Source organism: Monodelphis domestica, chromosome 1 (assembly GCF_027887165.1).
Source record: "Monodelphis domestica isolate mMonDom1 chromosome 1, mMonDom1.pri, whole genome shotgun sequence".
Lineage (NCBI taxonomy): Eukaryota > Metazoa > Chordata > Mammalia > Didelphimorphia > Didelphidae > Monodelphis > Monodelphis domestica.
The window spans coordinates 320,985,877-321,001,333 of record NC_077227.1 but is presented as its reverse complement, the minus strand read 5'-3'; the positions used below and the strand labels follow the sequence as shown (position 1 = coordinate 321,001,333).

Sequence of the window (15,457 nt, the reverse complement as noted above, 5' to 3'; positions counted from 1 at the left end):
TTGGGTATCTATACAGGAGTGAGAACCTTGTTAACCAAATTTGGGGAAATCTTGGAACAAGTTATACTTGTTTTGTTTTGGGGGTGATCCTTGCTTAACCCTACTTGAAGGCCAAGCCAAAGACAGAAACTGACCACTTTGGGGTCAGTCTGAAGAATTAAACCTGATTAACAGGAACCCACAGTTTTGGGGTACAACTCAATAGAGCACCAGGCTTGGATCTGGGAGAAACTGAGTTCAAATCCAGCCTCAGTTGCGTTGTAGCTGTGTGACCCTGGGCAAGTCACTCAACCCCAATTGCCTAGCCCTTACTATTCTTCTGCCTTGGAATCCATACTTAGTATTGATTCTAAAACAGAAGGTAAGAAAGAACAGGAGGAAGGGAGGGAGAAAGAAAGGAAGGGAGAGAGGGAGAAGGAGAGAAATGGAGAGGGAAAGGGAGAGGGAGAGGAAGAAAGGAAGGAAAGAGGGAGGAAGGGGGGGAACCAGATGGTGGAGGTAGAATGAATGACTGGCTCATTATCACACAACTAGTAAATTTGAACTCTGATCTCCTGACCCAGGTCAGTACTCAACACCACACTGTACTCCATCTCTCATAAAAACTAATAAAAGTATTGACATAGTACATACATTAAGGCTTGCAAAGTATTTTACACACACAACAACCCTGGGAGGTAGGCACAATTATCCACATTTTACAAATAAGGAAACAGGGTGGAAAAGGTTAAAGGACTTGCCCAGGATCACCCGGCTATTAGTGTTTGAGGCAGCGTTTGCATTTAAACTCGAGTTTTACTGACACCAGGTCCTATCCTGCTCCACCTGCCCTCAAAGATGGGTGAGGAATCGATAGACGAAGGGTAGGAAAGGAGCCATCGGAGAGAGATGGATCGGCTGGAGGGGTTCCCCTCGAAATCCATCGCCGGGATCCTGGAGGGGGCAAGTGAGAGTTGGGTAGATCCAGAAGGGCAGGTCTGCCAGGAAAAGATGGGTGGTAGTCTTGGGCTGACTGCCAGGCTGCGTTCCTGCCCGGTTAGGGGTGTGTAATGCACACTTTGCACCCCTCCTTCCTGACTCCTGAATCATCATCCTTGCCCTTCTTTGCCTACAGCTAGCCTGGCTTGATAGTACCACTTGGGGCTGGGCTGTGCCCAAGGCCTCGGGTGGGACTGGGGCAGAGGCCTCTGGGGCCAGGTGCTCCCTGGGGACCTGTTTGGTTGCATGGCTGAGCTGTCCCCGCCCTGCTCCTGACCCCGGGCGAGCGAGCTTTGACAGCAAATCCTTGGACCGAGTTTTAGATGGCAACACTGAGGAGGAGAGGGTTTGGCTCAGGAGCCTAGGAGCCACGTCGGGGCATCCCAAAGGGTGAAACCACCAGTTCTTCCCCAGTTTCTCGGGCTCCTGGGCCTCGGCCAACCTCTTGGACTCTCTCCTCTCCTCAGACGGATGTGGCATCATAGATAATTCATTAGGTTTGCCTTAGGTGTGGAGGGAAGGGATGGATGGCAAATGTGGGAGAAATGTGGTTGTAAATTGTTCCAGAGCGGAGGCGAGTCGTGTGTCTGAAAGTAAAATCATCCCTTTAGAATTAGCTTTCCCCAGGATGGAGGATGAATGAACATCCCAACGCAAACACCAACAGCATGGAAATAGGTTCTGATCAAGGACACAAGTAATGCCCAATGGAATTGCGTGTTGGCTACAGGAAGGGTGGGGGAAGGGAGGGAGGGGAAGAATGATTCTTGTAATCAAGGAATGATGTTCTAAATTGACCAAATAAAGTTTTCCAAAAAATAAATTAAATAAACCAGGAAAAAAAATTAGTTTTCCTCATCACATTCTAGCCAGTGGAGATGCAGCCAGGTCCCTGACCCTAGCCCCACACTAAAGCCCAGGCACAGACAGCTTCTTGCCCCTAATCATACTCCCTGACCCCAACCACAGACGGGATCCTCAGTCTGGCTACAAACTAGGTCAGCTCTAAACCGACCCACGAGCCTGGCCACCCCCTGCAGAGATGGCGAGTGCGAGGACCAGATCTCCTATGTCCTTTTGCAGAAGAATGGTAAGGGCTCCAGACACAGGGACAGTCTGAGGCTAGATTTGAACCCAGGTCTAACTGACGCCGGCTGGCTCTCTCACTCCACGGGGCTACCAAGCAGCCCTCGATCCTCTTTATTCTTTTTCCTCCCCACCTCCAAAAAGGTTTCACTATGCCTACCAAGCTCAAAAACATGACTAAACGTGGCATTCCTATTTCCCTCATCCCAGAGCACGTCTAACCTGCAGATTCCCTCCTCGAAGAATGAGAACGTTTGCGAGGAACTATGGGGCGCTTCAAAAGCTGGTCAGGACATCCTATAGGGCGTTAGGAAGGGCGAAACTAGGAGGAGACAGAAGGGGAACCCACACACATAAGCTGCCTCTCCTGGATAACCGAGGCGGGCTGTGTGGGCATCCCTGACTATTTCTTTTTTTTAAACGCTTACCTTCCGTCCTAATAGAAGCTCTAAAACAGAAGGGCCACAGAACAGGGAAAGGACCCCCCCCCTTCCCAGAAGCCACTTTCCTGATTCCGGCTCATGTCCACATGGAGGTGTAGGCGGGGTGGGAAGGATCCATGGAAATCTCCCCAGTACAGGCAGCGATTCGGAGAGCTGCGGTGGGTGCCCCCTCCTCTCCATGCCTCAGGCCGGCGGGGAAGCCTCGGTGGTCCTCCCCTCAGCTCCTTCCCTACCCCTTCCTCTTCTCCACACGCTCCAGAGAACAGACACAGGCCGGGCGGATAGACTCCCAGTGTTTATTGGCTCCCTCCTCCCGTGAAGTAACAAGACGTACAGCTCCCGACCTGGCAGCCCCCTAACCGCTGGTGTGAACCTCCTCGGTCTGCCCGCTGTTTGTTTTTTTAGACAAAATATAGAGTGCATTATAGATGTGGCTACAGATATAGATCTCCATATGTATGTAAAGTGCCAGAGACAACTCTGAAAAATAGTTCTCATAAAACAAGTGCTTAGGCTCTGCCGCCAGCAGAGAGATCACATGCATTCCCGTTGCACACATGCACCCAGCACGCACACGCACGCACGCACACGCACGCACACACACAAAACCCCATTGCAACAATCCGGTAGCAGCTACGACGTGGCCATCCGTCCTCTCTAGCCCCTAACTTTTCAACTTTAAGTCCAAGGGTTGGAGGAATGGTGGGAGAGGCAGTTCATCCAGGGCTTCGGGGAAGCGTCGGGGTGAGATGGACCTCACCAGGGCCTGCATGGCCCGGGCAAACAGCGATGGTGGGGCCAGGCCAGCGAGCCACTGGAACTTTTCCTCCCCCAGAAGGCGCTGCCAGCGGACCCGGTCGCCCAGCAGCTCCCTCTGCATGGGAGAGGCGGAGCCCGGGGGCATGTAGAGGAAGAGCAAGTCCAGCAGGGCCAGCGGATCCCCGGCCGCCGGCGCTGCCGCCGGGGCCGCCGTGTCCTGTCCCACCCGACGGAGCAGCAGATCCAAGGGGGTGTTGCCGGCACCGTCGCACAGCCCGGGGGAAGCCCCGTGGCCCAACAGTAAAAAGAGGCACTCGGGCCGGGCCAGCTCGCAGGCCACATGCAGAGAGGTCTTGCCTTCTTCCACACGGCTGCAGCCCCGGCGGTCCAGGTAGTGGGTGCGCTCCTCGTCCGGGAAGTCACGGATGGTCCGCAAGATGCGCCGCAGGATGTGGACACGGTTATAACGGACAGCCAAGGCCAGGTGTGGGGACGACGACTGGCAGCAGCTGAAATTGCGGCTGGGTACCGCCAGGGCTCCCCGGGGGAACTTGGCCAGCAGGTAGTGGGCGTAGGGTTGGTGGTCGTGGACCAGGGCATAGAGCAGGGCCTCCGAGGGCGAGTAGGTGCTGGCCCGTCCTCCTTCCTCCCAGTGGAAGGCCTCTGTGGCTCGCATGTCCTCCAGGAACCACACGGGCAATAAGTCCCTCACTGCCTGGTAGAAAGCAAAGGAGGACTTCTTGCACTGCTTCTGGGCCCGGGACTGGGACGGCCCGTCAAGGCCACCACCTTGTCGCTTGACATCCCAGGGCATGGCTGGGGGCTGGTGTCACAAAGGGAGCCACGGGGCGCCCGCGGCATGGGGGCTGGGAGAGTGTAGACAGGCCTGATGGAAAGAAAAGACACCTGAGGTCAACTGGGGAGCATTGCAAAACCCATCGTCCTTGAACCCTGAAAATGGCCTAGAAGCCCTACCTTTGTCGAAGGCCTTATTACTCAGAGGCAAAATAGGCAAGTGCCAATGTGGTAAAATTTGAGGTGTACAAAAAGGAACCTTTCTCCCTCCCTCTCCTTCCCCATTTCACCCAAATTCCCATCTGATGCTTAAAAATCCATCATTAAGGTTAATTAATTAATTATTTAGTTTTAAATTAAATTAAATTTAATTAATTCCACCATTCATATTTAGGTTCAGCCTCATCTCCCCGGCAGCTTCTCTTTTAAAAGATAATTACAGGGGCAGCTGGGTGGCTCAGTGGATTGAGAGCCAGGCCTACAGACGGAAGTCCTAGGTTCAAATCTGGCCTCAGACACTTCCCAGCTGTGTGACCCTGGGCAAGTCACTTGACCCCCATTGCCTAGCCCTTACCACTCTTCTGCCTTGGAGCCAAATCAAAGTATTAATTCCAAGATGGAAGGTAAGGGTTTAAAAAAAAAAAAGATAATTACCAGAGGAGGGGAGGCACATCCAGGCCCCTACCATGGTCAATTTCCATGATTTATCATGGAGATAGGGCCTGGGGTGAGGCAGCACCTCAGTGACTTCACAGATTTACCATTCTTTCCTCTCAAAACGGCCACCCTTTTGTCAATGAAAATTACATGGCCAGGATTGTCTCCTTCTTACATTTTCCTCCAAGCTGAGTCTTTTCTTTCATTAGACTGTAAGGTCCTTGAGGGCAGGGACCACCTCTTGCCTCTTTCAGTCTCCCCTATGCCTAGCACAGTAACTGGCATATGGTAGACCCTTAATAAATGTTTATTGATTGGTTGGAAATAGTTCCCCAAATCCTACCTGCTCCAAAATATTTTCCCTTATCAATCCAAGAATAGATGGAAAATGAATCATGTAAACATGGGAAAATATTTTTTAAATTAAAAAAGAATAGATGTCTTTTCAAGCCTTATCCAGTCCCATGTTTCTCTCCCCAATAAATACAAACTATAAATTCTTTTGTTGCCTATTTCTATTGGTTCAGTGTTTCCTGCCGTACACCCCCTTAAAAGCCTGTACATCCTTCACCCCTTTGTACATCAGAAGGTCCCTCCCACACACAACTCCCTAAAGACTGAAACTGGATATTCCTGGCTCCGGACATCCCTAAACTCAGTCATTCCACCAGGAACGGAAGGGGGAAGGGAATAAGCAAGTGTGTATAGAGCACCAGTTTAGTGCCAGGGACTGTGCTAAGTACTTTACCACGTTCTGCATTTAAAACGAGTATTGCAAAGGGCCCCGTGCTCCACCTGATCACATCATTCCTCTGGTATACGAGATGCGGATTCACTTAGCCATGTAATCTCCCAAAGAGCCCTGGCCTGGCAGTCAGGAGCCCACTTTGTGTGGGTGACACGGATTCCAAAAATCAATTGTGGAAAGCGTGGGAGCTTTTATATTTGCTCTTACTGAATGTTCCCCGCTAGATTAAGCCCATAATTCTAGTTTGTTGAGATCCTTTTGGATCTTGACTGCGACAGCCATTGTATGAGCCAGCCTTCCCAGCTTTCCATTACCCATCTATAAATCAGATATTCTCATCATATAAGTCACTGATAAAAATGAGCACAGGAGGGGCAGCTGGGTAGCTCAGTGGATTGAGTCAGGCCTAGAGACGGGAGGTCCTGGGTTCAAATCTGGCCTCAGACACTTCCCAGCTGTGTGACCCTGGGCAAGTCACTTGACCCCCATTGCCTAGCTCTTACCACTCTTCTGCCTTGGAGCCAATACACAGTATTGACTCCAAGATGGAAGGTAAGGGTTTAAAAAAAAAATGAGCACAGGACCAAGAAAGATCACCAAAGCATAAGAAACTTTCCAGCTGGGTAGCATAATGACTATAGTGCCAGGCCTGGAGATGGGAGAACCTGGATTCAAATCTGGCCTCAGACACTTCCTCATTGTGTGACCCTGGGCAGGTCACTTAACCCCAACTGTCTAGTCCTTCTCTCTCTTCTGCCTTAGAACTGATGCCTAAGGTGGGAAAAAAAGAACTGAATGTTAGGATCAATTCAGACAGAAGGTATAGGTAAAAAAATGAATAACCTTCTAATTTTTAATGTATCTAACTCGATATGCCATTTATCTCTCTCAGCTTGTCCCCAACGATAAATAGGACAGAAATTGTTCAGGTCTTGTTAAAATACAAATCTGTAGCATTTCCTTTGCACCCCTGAATATATTGTTTTATTGGCTTTGTTCTGAGCCTATGATTTCATAGTACACCTTCCTGATTTCAAAACCAAGTTCTTCTTCACTATACCAAGACTTCTTTCTTTCAGTTTAGGGACTTGTCAAAAAAAAAAAACTTAAAAACTGAAACGGTGTTGGTCTGGCATGCCCTGTGCAAGAGCTCATGTCCTCTCTTAATAAACACACATCTCCCATTCTGAATGCTCACAGACTTTTTCTTAATTATATCTTAGAGTTGTTCTGAGAATCAAAGTCAAGCTCACTTGGTTGTGTCCAACTATTCGTGACCCCATTTGGGGTTTTCTTGGCAAAGATACTGGAATGGTTTGCCATTTCCTTCTCTAGTTCATTTGGCAGATGAGGAAACTGAGGCAAACAGGGTTAAGTGGCTTGCCTAAGGGGCACATAGCTAGTAAGTGACTGAGGCTGGATTTGAACACAGTTCTTCCAGTGTGCAGGCCTGGGACTCTATCCAGTGGGCCACCAAGCTGCCCTCTTGCAAACCTAAAAGCATTATATAAATGTCAAGGATTATTGTCACCTCCACCATCTTTTCACATAAATCCTGGATTATAGCTCCCTGTTGACCATTCCAAGCTCCCTAGTCAAAAAAATTGTTCTTTTTGGTAGAGAAAAGAGAATAAAGGTGAAAGTTCTGCCTTCTCTTACCACCTGTCTTCATCCCATTCAATTCTCCCAGTGATGCTATCTATCCCTCCTTTCTTTGTTCTTTTGCCCCAACCACAGCTAAAAAGTCCCTCTCCAGTCCTAGGGTTAGTCATCCACTTCAGCTCATTCCCAAGGGCCTGGGGCCCCCAACACTTCCCATGGGTCCGGGGCCCACCTGCCCTGCTTCAACCTTTTAAACATGTCTTCTTGAAATCTTAATGCAGCCACGTCTGTCTCCTTGGACAGCGTCGTTCATCACAATCATGATTTTGAAGTGTCTTCAAGGTTTCGTTGAGAATATTCACTTTTCTGTAGAATTATAAACCATGGGGTAACAATAGTGGACTTAAAAATATAACTCATAGGGGGCAGCTGGGTGGCTCAGTGGATAGAAAGCCAGGCCCAGAGATGGGAGGTCCTGGGTTCAAATATGGCCTCAGATATCTCCAATCTGTGTGACCCTGGGCAAGTCACTTAACCCCCATTGCCTTGCCTTTTTCACTCTTCTGCCTTGGCACCAATACACAGTAGTGATTCCAAGACAGAAGGTAAGGGTTTAAAATAGTAAAAATAAATAAATAACTTCTACCTTCTGTCTTAGAATCAATATTAAGTATTGGTTCCAAGGCAGAAGAGTGGAAAAGGCTAGGCAATAGAGGTTAAGTGACCTGCCCAGGGTCATACAACTAGGAAGTGTCTGAGATCACATTTGAATTCAGGACCTCCCATCTCTAGGCCTGGCTCTCTATCTACTGAGGCACCCAGCTGATCTATAGTGGACTTTATATAGCAATTTAAGGTTGCAAAGGCCTTCAATGTACGTTATACTTTGTTTAACTCTCACAGCAGCCTGTGAAAACTAGTACGAAGGATATTATCCACATTTATAGGTGAGGAACTGAAGGCCCATAGACAGTCCATAAATGTCAGAAGGACAAGAATACAGGGCTCTCCCACCACTCGCCTCACTGCCCTTTCCATTCAACAACTATTATCAAGGACCTGTGGCGTACGATTACTATGAACCATGGAACTAAGGGCTAGATCTTCTTCTGAAGAGATACAACAGAACACATACTCTAATGAGCAAATAGAAGGGATCTTGAGGAGTGTTAGAGCATTAACGACTGGAAGAAAGCAGCACTGGCTTCAGAAAAGTAGTGACACCTGAGGAGGATTCTAGGAAGTGCTGGTGAGAAAGGAGTGGATACTAGTGAGCTGTGCAAAAACAGAGAAGAAAAGGAAAAGGAGGAGAAGGAGGAGGGAGAAAGAGAAGAGGAGAAGAAGAGGAAGAGGAAGAAGGAGGAGGAGGAGGGGAAGGAAGGAGGGAGAAGGAAGAAGGAGAAGGAAAAGGAAGAAGGGGAAGAAGAGGAGGAAGGAGGAGGAAGAGAAGGAAAGAGGAGGAAGGGGAAGAGAAGGAAGAAAAGGAAGGAGGAGAAAGAGGAGGGAGGAGAAGGAAGAGGAAAGAGGAGGGGGAGAAAGAAGAAGGAGGAGGGGAGGAAGAGGAAGGAGGAGGAGAAAGAGAAAGAAAATGGAGGAGGAGGAGGAAGGAGAAGAGAAGGAAGAAAAGGAAGAAGGAAGAGGAGGGAGGAGGAGAAGAAGGAAGAGGAGGAGAAAGGAAGAATGCTGGATCTAGGGGATAGCTGTTAGGTCAGATGGGCTGGAACAGGCTGAGAGTAAAGAGGTCTATGGGGCAGGGAGGGGGCACAGTGGCTAGAATGCTAGGCTTGGAGTCAGGAATAACAGCACTTACTTCCCAAGGCTGTTGTAAGGATTAAATGAGATAATAATTACAAAGCACTTGACTTAGTGTCTGGTGCTAGATAGATAGCTGGATAGCTGTGACTGTATTGTGGTGTTTTCTCCTCTCCTGTAAAGAACTCTAAGACAGAAAATAGATCCTTCCTGTCAGGAGCACATCCTTCACGTTTTGGAGGAGGAAATTATCATTAAGGCAAATGGAGAATGTATAATTTGTTCTGATTTTAGCAGAGACCAGATGTCTGGGCAATTGAATTCATCAGTAGTTCCCGGCCTGAGCAACCTCTGGGGATCTCCCCCAATGGGGCAGCAGATCTGAAACACTGGCACGGATGGGGCAAAGCTAGCCTGCAGGCTTCCTGGCTGTCACGTCCCTTTCCTTCCATGTCAATGTCACCTTCTCCAGCTGATTCAGGGACAAAGGAATCCAGAAGCAGAGCATGCCTTCACTTTATCCTTGGCCAATAGAAATGCCCCTCGTATCAAATCTTCACTAACTACAAAACACGTGACATCTGTGTACTCAGTTGGTGTCTGACTCTTCATGACCCCATTTGGGGTTTTCTTGGCAGAGATACTGGAATGGTTTGCCATTTCCTTCTCTAGTTCATTTTACATATGAGGAAACTGAGGCAAGCCGTTTTAAGTGACTTGCCCGAGGTCACATGGCTAGTAAGTGCCTGAGGCTGGATTTGAATTCAAGAAGATGAGTTTTTCTAACGCCAGGCCTGGAGCTCTATCCACTGCAGCACCTTGTTGCCTTCTTACTTCTTTATAGGAATAATTCTGATTTTTAAAAAATCACCCAACGTTATTCCTGACTACAGCGTCCCCTCCAAATCCCTTATCAGGATCTCCCCATTCTGTCCCCTGGGGAACCAGCCTCCTAAACACAGAATGTCAGGGCAAGAAAAGAGTCTTAAAATCATGTGACATTTCAAAGTTGGAAGAGACCATAGAATATGGGGCGTAAGAGTACTGGAGCTGGAGGGAGCACGAGAATCAAAGAGCTGCAGAATGTGGCTTGGAAGGGCCTTCATCCACCTTCCCAGTCAGGTAAGAACCCTCTCTGGACAAATGTGATCCAGACCTTTTGGGGACAGGGAGCTCATTACCTCCCTAGGAAGCCTGATACTTTGTTAGACAGCTCTGATGTCACAGAGAGGTAGGTAGTAAGATTAAAATATCTATATGTATATGCATATGAATATGAATGTAGAAGGCAGCTAGGTGGTACAGTGGATAGAGTCCCAGGCCTGGAATCAGGAAGACTCGAGTTCAAATCTGACCTCAGTCACTTACTAGCTGTGTGACCTCGGGCAAGTCACTCAACCCCATTTGCCTCAGTTTCATCATCTGGAAAATGAGCTGGAGAAGGAAATGGCAAACCACTCCAGGATCTCTGCCAAGAAAAGCCCAAATGGCATCATCAAAGGGTCAGATGCAACTGAGCACACTGATGAAAAGTGTTTTGTAAGCCACAAAACCCTCTAAAATGTCAGCTACTATCAAGTACTATTTTGTGGGGGAGGGGAGACGGAAATTATGACTTAATTGGTATAGGGAATTCTTGCAGATAATAAAATTCTTCTATTGATACATACAACTTATAGTCTACAGACAACAAATGGATAAAGCACTGGACTTGGAGTAAGGAGTTCAAATCCAGCTTGTGACAAATGTACTAATTGTATGACTGTGGGCAAGTCCCTTCAGCGCCTGCCTCAGTTTCCACATCTGTAAAATAGGGCTAATAATAATAGCCCTAAAGAAAAGGTGTTGAGGCAGAGAGGGTACTAATTTGCCCCAGTCAATATGAATTGAGAGACAAGGCTTGAACCCAAAGTGTCTTAACTAAGTAGAAATGAATCTGCTAACCTTGAACCACTGCTCCCAGGTTCTTCTGGGGGTTTAAAAAAAAAAAAAGAGGCCAATGCCTTTCAAACATTCAAATACAGATACCTTATGCCCCTACAACTCATTTCCTTCTCACGGAGGTTGGATGGTTCATAATGCTCATCTTCCTTACCAATCACCTGGGCTCGAAACCTTGTTCTTATCCTCAAGGGAGTCATCTCTGCACTTGCAGTCACCCAACGAATACAATCCACTGTCAAGTCTTATTTCTACCTTCAAAACATCTTTTGTGTACATCCTCCACTCTCCACTCCTAGCCACCACACTGGTCTAGACCCTCATGACCTCACAACCTGGACTATGACTAGGACTGGATTTCTAGTTATTCTCCCAGCCTCAAATCTCTCCCTTACTCCAATCCATCCTTCACTCAGCTACCAAAGTGACCTTTTTAGAGTTCAAGTCTGTCCACGTCATCCCCTTTACTCACTAGACTCCTGTGGCTCCCTACTATCTCCCAGATCAAATACCAAATCCTTTCTTTGACATCTAAAGACCCTCACACAACCAGACCCCTTCTTCCTATCTTTATAAGTCTTACACTTAACTTCTTTGTGTACTCTATGATCCAGTTAAAAAAACCTTCTAGGGCAGATAGGTGGCTTGGTGGATTGAGAGCCAGGCTTAGAGATGGGTTCAAATCTGCCCTCAGATACTTCCTAGCTGTGTGACCCTGGGCAAGTCACTTAACCCCCTTACCTAGCCCCTACCACTCCTCTGCCTTAGAACTAATACACAGTATTGATTCTAACACCCTTCTGGTGAGGGCATTTAAAAATATATATATATATATATGTATATTATAATAAATATTTTATTTATTATAAATATATATTATATAATATATATTTATTTTTAAAACAAAGTCCTAGGCTATCTCCCTAATCCAAGCCTTTGAAATATACTGACTGTCCCCCCATATCTGACTACTCTCCTTCCTCACCAACATCTGACTTCCTTCAACTCTCAGTTCAAATCCCACTTTCTGTTGGAGGCCTTTCCCATGACAGCATTGCCAGGCTTCTTTCCTTGAAAGATCATCTAGAATGTGGTTCTAGAACTTACTACAGTTCTCCATTTCATACCATAGCAATCCTATGATCTCTCAGAGTTGGAACAGACCTTAGATCATCTTAATCCAATCTTTCTCATTTTAAATATAAGAAAAATAAGGAGTTAAACTGACTGGCCCAAGAGTACACTAATACTAAATAAAGCCAGAACTTGAACCCAAGACCTCAGAGCCCAAATCCAGGGCTTATAGTTGAATTGTCCCAGCCTGCCTTTCACACTGTCAACTTCTCCCAATGCCTTCACTAAAGGGCTCTTTATTCCCAATGTTCTTCCTACATAGAAGGTCCATCACCCAGGAACCACCCTGACCCACACTGTTTCTTTCCATCCTCTGAATTCCTTACACATTTAAAGAGGTTGTTCTAAACCACCTACTCTAGGACTTAAGTGGTATCTATATCTCGGAGGCCAAACCAAGGGTTCCATGATAGGCAAAGCCAGGTTTGCTGCTTCTACTATATCATTAACTCAGCAAACATTCTTGGAGCACCTGCTGTGTTGCAATGTCTTAAACCCCATAAATTCGGCCCTGACAGTCCTTACGCTGTATCTTAACTCTATTTTGGAGTTACCTAATTAAGAGAGTGTGGATGGTTCAGTGCTGCCCATCCCTACTGCTGGACACACAGCCCGGAGGCCAAGTCCTCGTAATAGGTGGCCCAGCAGAATTGTTTCCAAGAGAAAGGAATGTTGTTATATATAAATACATGCTTGTCACCTGACAAATTATAAATGTATGTCATTCGACTACAAATATTTTGCTGAGCAATCATTACATATAAATATGCACGCTAGACTTTAATTCTTGCTTAAGTATTAAATTAGATTCGCATGATGGCATTCCTAGGGAGGAAATTCTGTCTCCCAAGGGATCACCCATTGTTCTTGAGCGTAGTCTTACAGACTGGGACCCTAAGGAAGTGGCAGCCCTGCTCATGGCCACCAGCTGAGCTACTACTATATTTCTAGGACAGATTTGGAGTCTCTTCTTTCTGACACTCAGGTTGGCTCTGATGTTGTACTTCTCTTAAATACACACATATCTACCCACACATTTATGTCTACAGTAGACATATCCCAACATACACCTATATGTAAATATAGATATGTGTGTCTTGTGTGATATGCACGTTGGACAGACAAACATTAGGTAGTATCACTGAAGGGAAAAGAAGACTAGAGAGTGCCATGGCTTCACTACTGCCTGAAACCACCTGTGTACTCTGGTATGTATATACCTCACAACTTCCCTGAGGCTCAGTTTCTCAGCTGCAGAATGGGGATAATAATGTCTGCAATTAATTAGCTGATCTTAGAAGGCTGTCCGGAGTGAAGAGATAACGGAGCTGCTATGTTTTGCATATGTATTGCAAAGGGCATCTTATGGAGAAATTACATGTTCTACACAACAAAGCTATGTTACATTTAATGTTGCCCACTTTGGTGAATCAATGATCTCATTCCTCTAAGCACCCCATCAGTTATCTTCGGTAAATCCTTGGGGGCAGGGGGAAGGGAAGGTCAACCCAAAGTGCTAGGTCCCCTCTTCCTCCAGACCTTCTTGCCATTACTGGATATTAGTGGGGCATGATGGACAGACACACTGGCATGCCTCTGTGCCACCCACTCTTTGCCAGGCGTGGATATGTGAAATGGTGTGCAGGTTATACAGATACACTCCATGGTGTGTTACCGACATATACGTGGGGTGGGGGGAGGGGAACGGGAAGGGCTCCTCTCATTGAATCACCATTCATTTTCCTGGCCAGCTTGAGGATGGGGAAAGGAGGTTTTTCCCCCCTGCACCCCGGAAAGCTCAAGGCTCACAAAGCCAAGCAGGAGGGTATGCGGATTCCTCCTGCAGGGAGAGTGCGGGGGAGGGGAGGGATCGGTTTCGGCTCTGGCTCCAGCCCAGGTCTCCGGCTGATCTCCCGGGACAGCCAGCTCGATCAGGGCGCCGGGCTGTAGCTCAGTGGGAAGGGGTCAGGGCTAGGAAAGGAACCCAGTCTGGGCGGGGGCGGTGCAGGGACTGAGTCTGCCGTAGCGACGGTCTGGAGGTGTGTCTGGCTGCCCCGGGGAGACCGAGGTGAGCGGTCCGGCGAGTGTGCGCCTATGCACATAGGTGCCTGCATGCGGATACACACATGGGCTCGCATGCACGGCCATCAGCGTGCACAGGAATGGGCGCCGGGGGCAGCCGCTGGGGAAGGAGGGGAGTTGGCTAGGCTCCAGGGAAGAAAGGTACCGGGATCCGTACTCACAGTGGATGGTGGAAGCGGCAGCAGCGTCTTCCCTTCCCGGCCCGGCCCGGCCAGGCCCCTCTCGGTTCCCCGCGGCTCCGGGGGAATTGCCTTGCAGGTTTCCCTTCGGTGACCCGCGCGTCTCCAACCGGCCCTGGCCGGGCCCCCGCACACAGGGAAAAAGGGACTCGCCGCAGCCACCTTTAACGCCCGGCGCACTGCAGCCCCAAAGGGTAGGTCAGGGCCCCGGAACTGTCCAGCGGCCTCTGATTGGTCCTCGCCGGGGACCCCCTCGGCTGCCCATTGGCCGAGGCCCCGGGGACGGGGCCCTGCACCATTGTGTGCGTCACAGGGCGCGGGGAGGGGGTGGGGGAAGAGGAGAGGGGTGGGAGGAACCGAGAGGGAGGAAAAGTTCGGAGAAACTTGTCTGGCGGCTGGGAGGCGGGGACGCCGGCGCGGAGGGGAGGGCTGAGGCCCTCCCGCTCGCCGAAGTCCTAGGCTGGCGAAAGCCGACACGGTGTTTAGGAAAAGGGACCTGCTGCAGCGCTCCAGCTCTCCCGGCAGCTGAGAGCCCTGCCTCAATCCAGCCCTTTCTCCGCGGGATATTAGGGGTGAGAGACAGAGGCCCGTAGTATGCAAGGTCCCCAGACGTCTGGTCCCGCTCCCCGCCCCCAACTATGCATGGGGCTCCCCTAGGCTGGCCCTGACACGCCTAACTGGGAGCTCCGAGAGGGACCCGGGCCAGGGTTGCCGGCCTCTACTCTAGGCGCCGGTGTTCTCTCTTTCTTTAAAAATAAATAAATGAAATAATATGATCTGCTGTTCCACCTACTTTTCCTCCCCGGCCTGCAGGGCAGTTAGCTAGATTTCCAGAGACCAGAGCATATCTAGCTCCGGAGCTACCACCGGTTAATCTATGACCTTGGACGAGCCCTTTCTTCTCTCCGGGTCTCAGATTTCTCTGTAAAATGAGGAGTTTGGACCAGATGGTCTCTTTAAGTTCCTTTTACATCATTAGTATCTGAGTTCCAACTTCTGGGGCTCCTTCCAGGTCTGACATTTCATGGTTCTAAGCTCATCTTGGATTGCATCTCCCTGTGTTCTAGTTTAAGAAAGGAGGGGGTTATGGGAAGAGTTGAAAGAAATGGTTGTTTGCCTAGTGACTAAGGAGTGACTAGAAGAGTGGAAAGGGTGAAGGTGGAGGGAAGGAACATAATAGACGCGGGGAAGCTGGTCTTCTCTCCTAGGAGATTCAAATATCGTGTAAACAGTGAAAACAATAAGCTATTAAATACAACACCCAGTAATACAAAGGCAAAAACGAAAGTCCCTGCCTCATT

General features: G+C 48.5%; 1 protein-coding gene across 1 annotated transcript; it reads right to left on the bottom strand.

The window, feature by feature from the left end:
* Positions 1–2,789: 2,789 nt before the first annotated feature.
* Positions 2,790–14,692, bottom strand: ANKRD9 (ankyrin repeat domain 9). Its single transcript, XM_001373717.4, has 2 exons — positions 14,139–14,692; positions 2,790–4,152 (listed from the first exon to the last, which is right to left on the bottom strand). The coding sequence occupies exon 2, from the start codon at positions 4,078–4,080 to the stop codon at positions 3,172–3,174; it is 909 nt and encodes a 302-aa protein (XP_001373754.1). The 5' UTR covers positions 4,081–4,152; positions 14,139–14,692; the 3' UTR covers positions 2,790–3,171.
* Positions 14,693–15,457: the final 765 nt, after the last annotated feature.